At 41.6% G+C, this 12,881-nt stretch overlaps 1 protein-coding gene across 2 annotated transcripts in view; it reads right to left on the minus strand.

Moving 5' to 3' along the window:
* RAVER2 (ribonucleoprotein, PTB binding 2) overlaps nt 1–12,633 on the minus strand; it is a 137,132-nt gene extending 124,499 nt beyond the window's left edge. For both annotated transcript variants that reach the window (XM_027537019.1, XM_027537018.1), the window contains exon 1: nt 12,180–12,633. In XM_027537019.1, the coding sequence (XP_027392820.1) occupies nt 12,180–12,404 (225 nt within the window). In that variant the 5' untranslated portion in view covers nt 12,405–12,633. The remainder of the gene's footprint in view (nt 1–12,179) is intronic.
* Nucleotides 12,634–12,881: the final 248 nt, after the last annotated feature.

A 12,881-nucleotide genomic window follows, 5' to 3' on the forward strand; every position in this document is an offset into this window, starting at 1 on the left:
TTGCTATCATCTGAGCCTTTAGCACATCATACTCTTTTTGCAGTAGTACCAAAGATCACTGATCACAGACCATCATCACAAATGTAACAATGAAAAAGTTGGAAGTACTACAAAAATTGCCAAAATGTGTTACAGAGACACGAAGTGAGCAAATACTGTTGGGAAAATGGTGCTGAGAGACTTGCTTGATAAACTTTCAATTTGTAAAGAAAATGTAGTATCTGTGAAGTGTTAATAAAGCAAAGTACACTAAGATGAGGTATGCCAGTTTTAATTGAGTTTTAATTGAAGTATGTCATCTCAAAATCCTTATTAATTACAAATAGAATTACAAATCTGTTTGTAGAAGCCCAGCAGATACCACTTTTTAAAAAGTCAGAGGGATCAAGATAACTTTACCAACAATGGGAAAATTCTACAACATGTACCACCCTGTGATGTTCCTGCCAAGGCTACATAACATGAATCTAATTATGCAGAACTAATCTAATTATTGATGCTTTTGAACTGTGGTGTTGGAGAAGACTCTTGAGAGTCCCTTGGACTGCAAGGAGATCCAACCAGTCCATCCTAAAGGAGATCAGTCCTGGGTGTTCATTGGAAGGACTGATATTGAAGCTGAAACTCCAATACTTTGGCCACCTCATGCGAAGAATTGACTCATTGGAAAAGACCCTGATGCTGGGAGGGATCAGGGGCAGGAGGAGAAGGGGACGGCAGAGGATGAGATGGCTGGATGGCATCACTGACTCGATGGACATGAGTTTGGGTAAACTCCAGGAGCTGATGATGGACAAGAAGGCCTGGCACGCTGCAGTCCACAGAATCGCAAAGAGTCAGACACAACTGAGTGACTGAACTGGACTTTTTTAAATGTTGAGTTTTAAGCCAACTTTTTCATGGTAGTTTCACAAAGTTTCACGGTAACAATGTGTTTATGCTGGAGAAAGTCCATATTTGTAAGAAATACACAATAAAAGTCCTCAGGTTGATAGAAAGTAGGTCAGTACTCTCTCAAACAGTTCAGGAAAAATAAGTTCTTTGTACTTATAACTTCTCTGTAAGTTTGTGATTATTTCAAAATTTAAAACTTCCCAGATTCACATGTTCTTGTTTATTGCTGTTACGTCTATTCTAGATCAGGATGCAAAAAACTAACAAGATATAAAGTCAGAGAGATGGAGACTAATCAGAAATCAAAAGCAAGCAGCTGAACTTGAGGGTAATAGAAGATTCAAAGTTCAGGAAATAAAGGCAAACTGAGAACTATAAGCAGATAATCTCTATAGTGGGTTAAGGAAAGATATAAAAACTGGCTAGGGCAAAGGAAGTGAGGTGGGGCTGGGTGAAAGGCGATGACAGGAAAGAGGCAAAGAATATATGTGCAAATACAGGCTCAAATAGATGCAACTCTAAGGCTATTTTGGAAACAAAGGTTTAACAGAAAGCTTCAAACTCATAAGGCATATGTACAAGCATAGGAATGAAGGAAATCTAAAGATAATGATGGTAAATAAGCTCAAAATTAAGCATCAAATGCCTAGAAAACAAATTTAGGGACACACAATAAGTTAGGACTCAGAAATCTAACAAAGAAGAAATTTATCAGAGCAACAGTTACTGTGAGTAGCCTTGATATGTTTTTAGAAAAGAAACCTTTGCATCCACACATGTTAAGTGGGAAATAATACATTATAGTATCTTAGACTCTAAGAAAAATAATTCTGAACATCTACTCTGTGCCAGGCATACTATGTAAAATGTTAGTAATACTGCATAAGCAGAGAACAACGAACACTGACATCAAACGTAAGTGACATAGGTGACTTTCTTAAAAAGAAAATTAAGAAGCCTGATTTATTTCCTGCCCAGAAAGAGGACCGTGCCACCTATGCATAAATGTGGCCCACAGAAGTTTCTGCTGAAAACTCTTCTCAAGAAGCAGCTTTGGACCTGTTCAAGAGGTCCACACTCAGGTGAAGTCCCAAAAACATGATCAAAACTATAACAGTGTGGGAAGGTGTTCCTCAATCTAGGTATAAAATCTCCCAGAATGAGATCAGAGGTAAATTGCAAGAGATCCATAGCACCTTTAACTTACATGCAGATTTCTATGTGCCTATGAACATTAGAGGGGATTCCCTAATAGCTCAGTTGGTAAAGAATCCGCCTGCAATGCAGGAGACCCTGGTTTGATTCCTGGGTTGGGAAGATCTACAGGAGAAGGGATAGGCTACCCACTCCAGTATTCTTGGGCTTCCCTTGTGGCTCAGTTGGTAAAGAATCTGCCTGTAATGTGGGAGACCCTGGTTCAATCCCTGCGTAGGGAAAATCCCCTGGAGAAGGGAAAGGCTACCCACTCCAGTATTCTGGCCTGGAGAATTCCATGGACTGTATAAGTCCATGGTGTCGCAAAGACCCCGACATGACTGAGGGACCTGCACATGGTCATTAGAACTTTTCCGGAGAGAGGGTTTACAGCTTTCAACCTATTCACAAGCCATAAACAGTTGACTGATAGAATAATTATATGTGAATGGAGTTCACTGCCAAAAAAGCTAACGCAATCTTACAACGCAAAATGTGTTCATCTTACAAACTAATCCTGAAAGCCTGCCATGTGCCAGACACATTAACAGAAGCATAGCATTTTAGAACAAAGAGGTGGGCAGTCTCCTTCTGTTTTAAACTTCCCTTGGAACAATGTGTCAGCTTCTAGGTTAAACACTCGTGACACCAAGGTAAATATTACATAACCCCTGTCCCTTGAAACACTTAGGATACAGTGTATGTATGGGGATTACAATCATAACACAGTGTGGCTTAAAAATATAAACTTTGGAATCAAAAAGACATTAGCTTTTCTCCACTCTACCAATAAGCTGAATGACTGCACGGACTGCTTGACATTAATTTTGCACCTCTGTTTCCCTATCAATAAAATGAGAATTGAAAAATTCTGATCTTACAGCCTTGGAAAAAGGATTAAACATAATGCAAAAGCAGCACAGTGCCTAGCAACAGTTGTTTAGTTGCTAAGTCCTGTCCAACTCTTTTGCAACCCCATGGACTGTAGTCCTCCAGTTTCCTCTGTCCACGGGATTGTCCAGGCAAGAATACTGGAGTGGGTTGCCATTTCTTCTCCAGGAGACCTTACCAATCCAGGGATTGAATCCACATCTCCAGCACTGGCAGTCGAATTCTTTACCACTGCGCCACCACAGCAGGCCTCCAATAAACAAAGGTTATTATCATTATTATAGAAATTCAGAGAAAAGAGACTTTGCTCCAGCTGAGGGATGATAAGGAGATTTCAACTAGACTACCATATTCAACTCTGAGTGCCACATTTTAAGAGATCCAACAACAAAATGATAGTGGTGTGTGTTTAGAGAAAAATAAACAAGACGGTGAGGCAACTCAGACTCATGTTCTAAATGGAGTGGTTTGAAGGAAGCAAGGTTATAAGTTAAAAAAGAGAATATCATAATTTCTCCATGCTACTAGAGGAGAAAAGTTGGATCAAGAAATCAAAATTTCAGGGAAATAGATTTTATATATTTAATATAAATAAGACATTTATAACAACAAAAGCTGTCTGAAGATGGAGCAGGATATCTTACAAAGAAGTGATTTCTTTGACACTAAATGTGTTAAAAATGTGCTAGAACCCATGTGTTTAGGACCCTGCAAATTGTATTCATGCAATGCAGGAGACCAGAGTTCAATCCTTGGGTCAGGAAGATTTCTTGGAGGAGGGCATGGCAACCCACTCCAGTATTCTTGCCAGGAGAATTCCATGGACAGAAGAGTCTGGTGGGCTACAGTTTATGGCGTTGCGAAGACAAGACTGAGCAACTAACACACTATTCAACAAAAGGGTTAGGTAAAATGTCTTCTGACATCCTTTCCACTAAGGTTTCATGTTTTTTAAATTAAAATTCTGTATTATTTAGGATACTATTGGTTGTAATAAGATCCACTTGGAAAAAGAAACATTATGACAAATCTAGATAGCATATTGAAAAGCAGAGACATCACTTTGCCAACAAATTGTCAACAAAGGTCCAAATAGTCAAAGCTATGCTTTTTCCAGTAGTCATGTACGGATGTGAGAGTTGGACCATAAAGAAGGCTGAACACCAAAGAAATGACGCTTTCCAACTGTGGTGCTGGAGAAGACTTTCAAGAGTCCCTTAGACAGCAAGGAGATGAAACCAGTCAATCCTAAAGGAAATCAATTGTGAATATTCTTTGGAAGGACTGATGCTGAAGCCCCAATACTTTGGTCACCTGATGCGAATAGCTGACTCATTGAAAAAGACCCTGATATGCTGGGAAAGACTGAGGGCAGGAGGAGAAGGGAAGTTAGAGTCTTATATAACTAAGAAATTCAAAGGTAGGTCAAGTTTTAGACACAGTTTGACCAGGGTTCTAGCTCAGCTTCTCTACTCTTTTTCCTTCCTTCTTTCTTTCTCTTCAGGTCAATTCTCCTTTGGATGTCTGCTTTGTCCTCATAATGTCAGCTGAATCAGAGCAATGAGTCTCTGCATTCATATTCCATGCAAAGAAAGAATTACTTACCTTAACAACCAGAGTCCTAAGCTTCTTTATTATACGAGGCTGAAATAATCACCATGGCCAAGGGACTCCCCTGTGCTGACTGGCATAGGTCCAGGTTATCGCCCACCCTTTAAACACTTACAGTGGCAAAAGCGAAGAATTCCGTTCATTGGTTATGTCACTTGCACAGATGGGGACAGAGAGCAAACCCAGTCAAATCACATCTCTAAATAAGGGAGGGGTAGGTCCTCAGAGAAAGATCTGGGCGCTATTAGGGAAAACAAGAACAAAAAAGGAGACTGAGAAGGTAGGCAACAGCATCAGGGTCTGAGCAAGAAACAGATGGCACACTCAAAACCTAAGCAGCTGGAGAGAATTTTTGAAAGAGACTATCTTTAAAAATTCACAGAAAGCCCATGGTTAGCAACAGTCAGTCCACTACAACCCCCAGGCCTAATTAGGCAAGGGGAGTGACTACAACCACCCAGGTAGCCTAGCTGAATAAAAGTGAAAGTCGCTCAGTTGTGTCTGACTCCTTGTGACCCCATGGACTATACAAGTCCATGGAATTCTCCAGGCCAGAATACTGGAGTGGGTTGCCATTCGCTTCTCCAGGGGATCTTCCCAACCCAGGGACTGAACCCAGGTCTCCCGCATTGCAGGCGTATTCTTCACCAGCTGAGCCACCTCTGGTTGCATGTAGAGACCCATTGGAAAGAAACTGTGACCTTTGAAAGAGGAACCAACCAAGCCCCAGGTAATCTGGAAGATAGGGAACTGGGTGAATAAACGCCTCACTCTTTCTCTCCTCCACCCTTTGATCTCCCACTAGAGGTTTGGCCAAATGCAATCAGAAACCAGAGAATGAGAGAGCCCTGTTAGCGCAACCCACAGCAGTCAGCCTCCAAGGACACAAAGCAGGTGATAAGGGTGGAGAAAGGTCTGGAGAAACAAGTGGAAGATATTCGGTATAGCAACCAAGGACGTTCTTCTGCAGATAATCATGAGCCAAAATTGATAATACACACACACATGTTCTAAGTCGTCTGATCTTCCCACTTCTCATTCAGTAACCCTCACTGAACACTATCCCCTGTGAGTAAGGCAACTGCTTCTTAGGCAAACGAAGTAAAAACACACCCAGGATTTCTAATAAGCAATTATAGATCTTTAAATTTATAGATGATCTGGTTTTCTGTATTTATATTATAATATTCTTCCATTAGCCTGTTCTAGCTGGGCTAAGCACAAAGCTTTTTGCCCACAGATGAGACATGAGCCCTGGAGACCCTTAAGGGTTACTGGCTGTAATATAGGGACAGTAAGTGCAAATAGAAGAATCAAGAGACAAAACTCAGGGGGTTAGTAAACCTCTTAGCAGCAACAGCCTTTGATTGGAGTTGATCTCATTTAATGCTGCCCTGATCTTCTGAATCTTATTTATTTAAAGAACAGTTCCCTTAAATGCAGCCCCTTCTTGAGCATCTCACATAAGACACAGGTGCGCCCATCAATGACTGAAAACTGGAAGTCTCTGCTCCAGCACAAAGCTAACCAGATATTATTGTACTATTTAGAGTAATCTTACACTTTAGAAGCATCATAGCTTAAATAAATGTTAAAATGCTAACCAGCAAAGCTAAATACCACCTACTATATCCCTTCTATGGGAAAACACATTGCAAGTCCAAAAATACCTTATAAGCATAACTCATTCATTAATTAGGGAATGGTCTATAAACCACCTGAAACTTCTCTAGATTGCTCCTTAACACTCAGCATTGTGATGCTAACCACAAAGTACTCCTCTTCTCAAATGTGTTTTTAGAGCAAGAATAAGCATTGCTGAAACACTTTTTAAGAATTTCTGCCAAGACTAGAAGTTCACTGAGCCAGTGGTGTCCCAGAAATGTAGAAATATATTCTTTTAGCAGCTTTCAGTCCTTGTTACACTGGGACACAGGAAATACATAGAACCCCACAATATAGTCAATTGTGATTACACTAAAAAAAGAAAACGCGATAGGTAACTTTTAAGTAGTAGAAACCACTATACTAAGAAAAGTAACTTTTGAATTAAGTAAAATGACATCCTCAGTAAGAAAAAGAATGATATCATAATGTAAAAACATCCTGCTATTGTCAGGAAAAAGTGATGAATTAACAGCCCCAGCTTAAAGCGAGGCAATAATTATTGAATATATTGTTAGAGAAAACAAATAAGGTATATTTTTAAATCCCACAGTTAAAGAACACAAAGTATGTGAGAAAACTCTATTGGTTTCTAACATTAAAAAAAAAAGTGGGAATAAATAGCATTTAAGGAGAAAATCAACCAGAGTTTCCTACATTTGGTGGTTTGTTATTCTAAAAAAGTGCTATGCTTTCAAATGGGCCTCCATGAATTAACAAACAAGCTTCTCAATTGACTACCATAATAGAGCACTTTGAAATCAAAGTTCAGTTCAGTTGCTCGGCTGTTTCTGACTCTTTGTGACCCCCTGGAATGCAGCACACCAGGTTTTCCTGTCTATCACGAACTCCTGGAGTTTGCTCAAACTCATGTCTATGGAGTTGGTGATGCCATCCAATCATCCCATCCTCTGTCGTCCCCTTCTCCTCCTGCCTTCAATCTTTCCCAGCATCAGGGTCTTTTCCAATGAGTCAGTTCTTCACATCAGGTGGCCAAAGTATTGGAGTTTCAGCTTCAGCATCAGTTCTTCCAATGAATATTCAGGACTGATTTCCTTTAGGATTGACTGATTGGATCTCCTTGCAGTCCAAGGGACTCTCAAGGGTCTTCTCCAACACCACAGTTCAAAAGCATCAATTCTCTACCGCTCAGCTTTCTTTATGGTCCAACTCTCACATCCATACATGACTACTGGAAAAACCATAGCTTTGACTAGACGGACTTTTGTTGACAAAGTGATGTCTCTGCTTTTTAATATGCTGTCTAGGTTGGTCATAGCTTTTCTTTCAAGAAGCAAATGTCTTTTAATTTCATGGCTGCAGTCACCACCTGCAGTGGTGACTTGGAGCCCAAGAAAATAAAGTCTCTCACTGTTTCCATTTTTCCCCCATCTATTTGCCATGAAATGAAAGTTACTAATATCCAAAGTGAGACAACAGAGTGTTTTTTCTATTTACCAATCCTGGCTATTAGCCCAAGTACTTCACATTTTCTAATTACACAGTGTCTTTCAGACTTTAAAATAAATACAACAAAGACAAAATACACGCATACGATATGTAAGAAAGAAACCTGAGTGAACTCAAACAATATAGGAAATAAATACCACTGTTTCTCCATTTTGAAACCCTAGTAACAATGCTACTGAAACAGAATCAGGTTAATCATAAAATATACACAATTTATAGAAATACAATTTAAAAATCCACGTATTAGGGCACTACCTTAACTAATCAAAATTCTAAAGTCAGAGTTGCAAAAGACTATTCACACATATAGACACACACATATACACAATGGCTACAGTGAATAAGAACCAGTGTTCACAGCATCGTTATTATTCATTATAAATAATGATAGTAATTATTGTAAATATTAGTCATAATAAATCAATCACTACAATTACATTCCAAAACACATACATTCAAAGACATAACTATAAATATCATTATCATAGTGGGATGGAGTACTCAGGGATTGAGGTAGCTTTAAAAAATTAGAGTTGAATCCAGGGCAGGACCAATAAAAAAATGAGACTAGAAGTGTAGGCAGGGGCCAAGTCACAAAAAGCTAGAGCCTTACATTTCTATCCTAGTATGTCATGCTTCTCAAGTGATGTCTGAGTACTCCATGGTAATACCAGAGTGTGGAAAATCACAGGATAAAGACAGTGGATCTTCCTTCAGTGTCAAGTTTATGAAAAAAAGATCTGGAGGGAAGTTAACTGAATTTAAGTCATTGTTTTTATATTAAATCCAACTTTACTAGAACATAAAATCAATGTGAATTTTTCAGACAGGACATGAAGCTTCAAAGGAATTTCACTCTTGCAGTAGGCTATTTCAGGTTCACTGTTCCTTACAATCTGAAGAAGAGAGACAAATAAGGGAGAATTGAAGGAAAGTTTGAGAATCAGTGTTGGGAATGAGAATGGGGAGCCAAAGATTTGTTGTTGTTTTAATAGGAGAGTGACATGGTCAGATTTGTGCTTTGGGTCGCTCTCTCAGGGAAGTGGAACAGGATGGGCTAAAATATAGAAGATAGCACAGTAATGAGAGTAGGCAACAAACAGAAAAGTTGTAAATTTGTGCAAGAAATGAAAAGGATATGAACCAGAGTTGAAGCTATGAGAACACAGAGGGCTGGGAGGACTCCAGAAAGCATATGATGGTCACCAGGCAGCACCTGACTGATGGTGGTAACTATTCTTTTGAGAACTCATTAGTTCTCAAGGTGTTCCTTTTTTTAGAGCAAGTATTTCTACTACTGTAAGGTATTTGATATTTGTACCTTTAAAAGCTCGAACTTAAAAATAACACTGTATGTCTTCTAATCATAGGAAGAGTATAGCTGTGGGATGGTATTGTAAATCTCTTATACCAAAAATTAAACAAAACATGAGTAAGATTTAAGAAACTATGTTTAATTAAGAAAATGTCCACGTTTTCAAAATGTTAAGAAGAAATCATTGGGCTCCTACTGATCAATCACCAACACAGAGTTTCTAGAAACATGACTATACAGTTTGAGAACTCGAGTTAGGAATGACTTTGATCCTTAATGTGATATTACCAAATAAATGAATGAATCAACATAGCTTCTCCTAGAAAAGAACAAGAATTTGGGTATTTAAAATATCTCATTACTTAGAAACTGGACAAAAAGTAGTCTTTTAACTTTTTTTAACCATGTTAGTCACTTTATAAGGAATAAATAGGAGTTTATCTAGGTGATACTGGCTAAACAATACAAAATAAAATTAAACTTAATCCTTCACTAGTAAAGTTGACAGTAAAATGCAGCCACTAGGTAAAATCAGAATTAGAATGGTTATGGGAAATAAAACATAAAATATTTACAGAACATATTCATGGAAATAGTCCAACTTGAGAAGTAGATCAAGTATATGTTAATTTTATTGGACTAGTAAAAATAGCAATTCTTCACTTTAAATATTCTGAAGAAAAGTGTCTTTTAATTGCTTTTAAAAATTAGCATATTTGGCCTACTCTACTTATTTATGTAACACAGACCATTGATAGTTATGACTGTGATCAGAAAACCTAGGAACAGTACAAGTACTGAAGACAATAGAAAAAAGAAAAAAACACTACTCGAGCAAATGTTATCTGTAATCTAACACTGACCTGTTTAAATTTTAAACTGCACTATCAGAAATACTTAAAATATTTCATTATAGAAATGATCATACAAAAAATAAAGACTAGGACAAGTCTGGAAACCAGTATTCCAGGTGCTAATAACGGTTTGTTTTGTTGCTTACAGATGAAACTCTTCAGTTCTCAAAAAACCTGGCATAAAAATTTAACTTAACATAAAAATTTAAGATACTTTACTTGTCAGTAAAAGATTCATCCACATATACAGATCTTATACCAGTTTCATTTGATAATTTATGCTAACTACCTTATCGTTGTTGTTGGGTCACTAAGTCAAGCCCAGTTCTTTGCGATTCCATGAACTGCAGCACGCCAGGGTTCCCTGTCCCTCACTTTCTCCCAGAGTTTGCTCAAATTCCATCTATCTTACAGAAAATCCTAAAATTGAGATTATACATAAATTCATAACAGAGGGAGACTATCTCAAAAATATAAATCAGTGTAATTTTCATAAAGCCTCTCTCCATCACTAACAAGTAATTAACTATTCCTTTTATTGGACTCTTTGATATATTTTTTCCAAGTCTCTTAAGACAGGAGATGAGAAAGATACCAACAACAAAGAAAAAATAGAAATGTCTAAAATTTATGGTTCAAATATTTTTAGAATTAATGCAAAGAAATGTGATAGCAAAAATAGCTGACATTCTACAAAGGAAATCAAGACACTCCTCTCTCTTCTAGATTACCTACACATAAAACTATTCCTTCAATTTTTTTTTTTTTTTTTTTAATGCCATCTGCCTTTTCCAAGCCTCCCTCTTTCTGAGCTCACTTGCTGTCCTCTCTTTGCGTGGGCAAGGGAAAGTTGCTTCAATGAAATCAGTCCATTGCAGTTGTCCTTACAGTATTACAAAACATTACCCGCTTGAGGGGAAGTGGACAATAATGGAAGGAGTTGAAAGAGGGATGAGATGTACAAATACTGACAGAGACTTTTTTACATTGCTTTTTTGAAACAAAATGCCCCTTCATGCATATGGGTTACAAGGTTACATGCTCACATTTATTGTGAATGGCTATGTAAGATCTAATTACAAAGCAGCGAGGCACTGGTCTCATTATTTAACGGATCTAATGGAAGAACCGCTGCAATTATCAATAGGCAGCACCCTCCTCCCGCCCCCCCCCCCCCCCCCCCGCCCCACCACACACACGGAATACCATGCATCCCAGTATAGGAGGGAGCTACACTAATTGCCTCAAATCTGCAACCACCAGGACAGCCCACCCTCCCCAACCCCACAAAATATAGAAATTCTAGCTAAATGTTAAATATACGTGAACATCTAGACAATTAAGAAACCCTGAACAGTCAAAAGAAATTCGGGGTTTTTTTGGTTTAAAAAAAAAATGCATGCACACATGAAAAGATAGTATTTCACGTTAACGGTGTTATCTTTAAATATCAAACATACCGGTGATTTCTATCCCACTCCCACCCTGCGTTGCGCTTCTTTGTGTTTTCTAGTTTTCTTACAATGAGCAAACGAGCATGTTAATTTGGCAATCCAGGAGGCGGGGGCGGGGTGGGGGGTGGTGATGGTAAAGTCAATTAGATGTAGAACTTAAAGCAACAGTTAATTTGGTTCAAAGACACAGAGAAACCTATCTCGAAGCCTTCTCGGAGTCAGTAAGACGGCAGCAAGGCTCCCCAGAGCGCTGCGATAACCTCTATAACCAGGGTCTTAGCAGACTGAGGGGACAGAGTTGTTTCATACAAACTCGGGCAAGTGCTCCAAACAGCAGCAAAACTCACTACTCGCTCTCCCGTGACCCCGCCCCCATGGCACACCCAGGTCCCGAGGACTCTGCGGGACCCTGCGCCCGTTCAACTTGCTCCCAAAGCCTTGGTTTCCGCCCCCTCCCAACCCAAACTGTGCTCCGCAGCCCACCGCCACTTTCCTTCATCTACTCCCCCAAACCCTTCCCGAGACACACGATCCTGGAACCCGCCGGACTTAAGAGACAGCGCTCCGGGTTCCCGTGACCTTGGACAAGCCCCTTCGCCTCTCCGAGCCTCAGTTTCTTAACGTGCCTCCCTAGCGGGGCGACCGCGGGCTCAGAAACCGGGGGGGCTCTGCAAAAGCCACGGACGGTGCTCGTAACTCTGCACGACCCCTCCTCCCCCGGACCGCTCGCAGACGCTGGGCACCAGCCTGGACACCTAAGGGGCAGCTCTGTTCTGCAGCTGCTGCGCCGGAGCCCCCGGGGACGCGTCGCCTCGCAGCCCGTCCCCGTACCTGGCAGCTGCTGTCCTGGGGCAGGTTCTTCACCAGGATTTTTCTGCGGTTGCTAAGCTCCCGGCGCATCCGCTGCAGCCGCGCGGCGACCTCCTCCGGGTGCAGCGCCGCGGGTACGGGGCCCCGGGCGTCGCCGCGCGCCTCGGAGAAGGGGCTCGGCCCGCGCGGCCCCGACCCCGGCGTCGCCGCGCCCCCTTCGCCGCCGCCGTCTCCCGCCGCCGCCATCTTCCCGGGCGCCCCGCGGCTGCGGGCTCCTCGGAGGCTCGAGGGGAAGGGAGAGAGCGAGCGGGAGGAGGCCGCAGAGCGGGCCCAGCCGCGGGGAGGGAGGGAGAAGGGGGACGGAGGCGGCGCCGCCGCCAGCAACCGGCGGGCGGGAAGAGGAAACCTGAGCGCCGAGGAGGAGCCCAGAACCACCTCGCGGGGACCTCCCCTCGGGCCGCGGGCCCCGGAGCACTGGAGCGCCCGCCCCTCCCGCCCGCCCGCGAGGGCCTCGGCGCCGCCCCGCGGACACCTGTGCTGGCGCGGGCTGGCGCGCTCCCCTCCTCGTAAAGCCCTAGGGAACTCCCAGGTTTGGACACTAGGTATGCGGCCCTTTGGCACCGGCTTCCCCGGGGACACTCGAGCCCCAAACGCCTGTCCCCGCGCGGCCTTCCCACGTGACACCGTAACTGTCCCCGAGCTCCCCTCGAAACTCCCGCGCTG

This window comes from Bos indicus x Bos taurus, chromosome 3 (assembly GCF_003369695.1).
Source record: "Bos indicus x Bos taurus breed Angus x Brahman F1 hybrid chromosome 3, Bos_hybrid_MaternalHap_v2.0, whole genome shotgun sequence".
Lineage (NCBI taxonomy): Eukaryota > Metazoa > Chordata > Mammalia > Artiodactyla > Bovidae > Bos > Bos indicus x Bos taurus.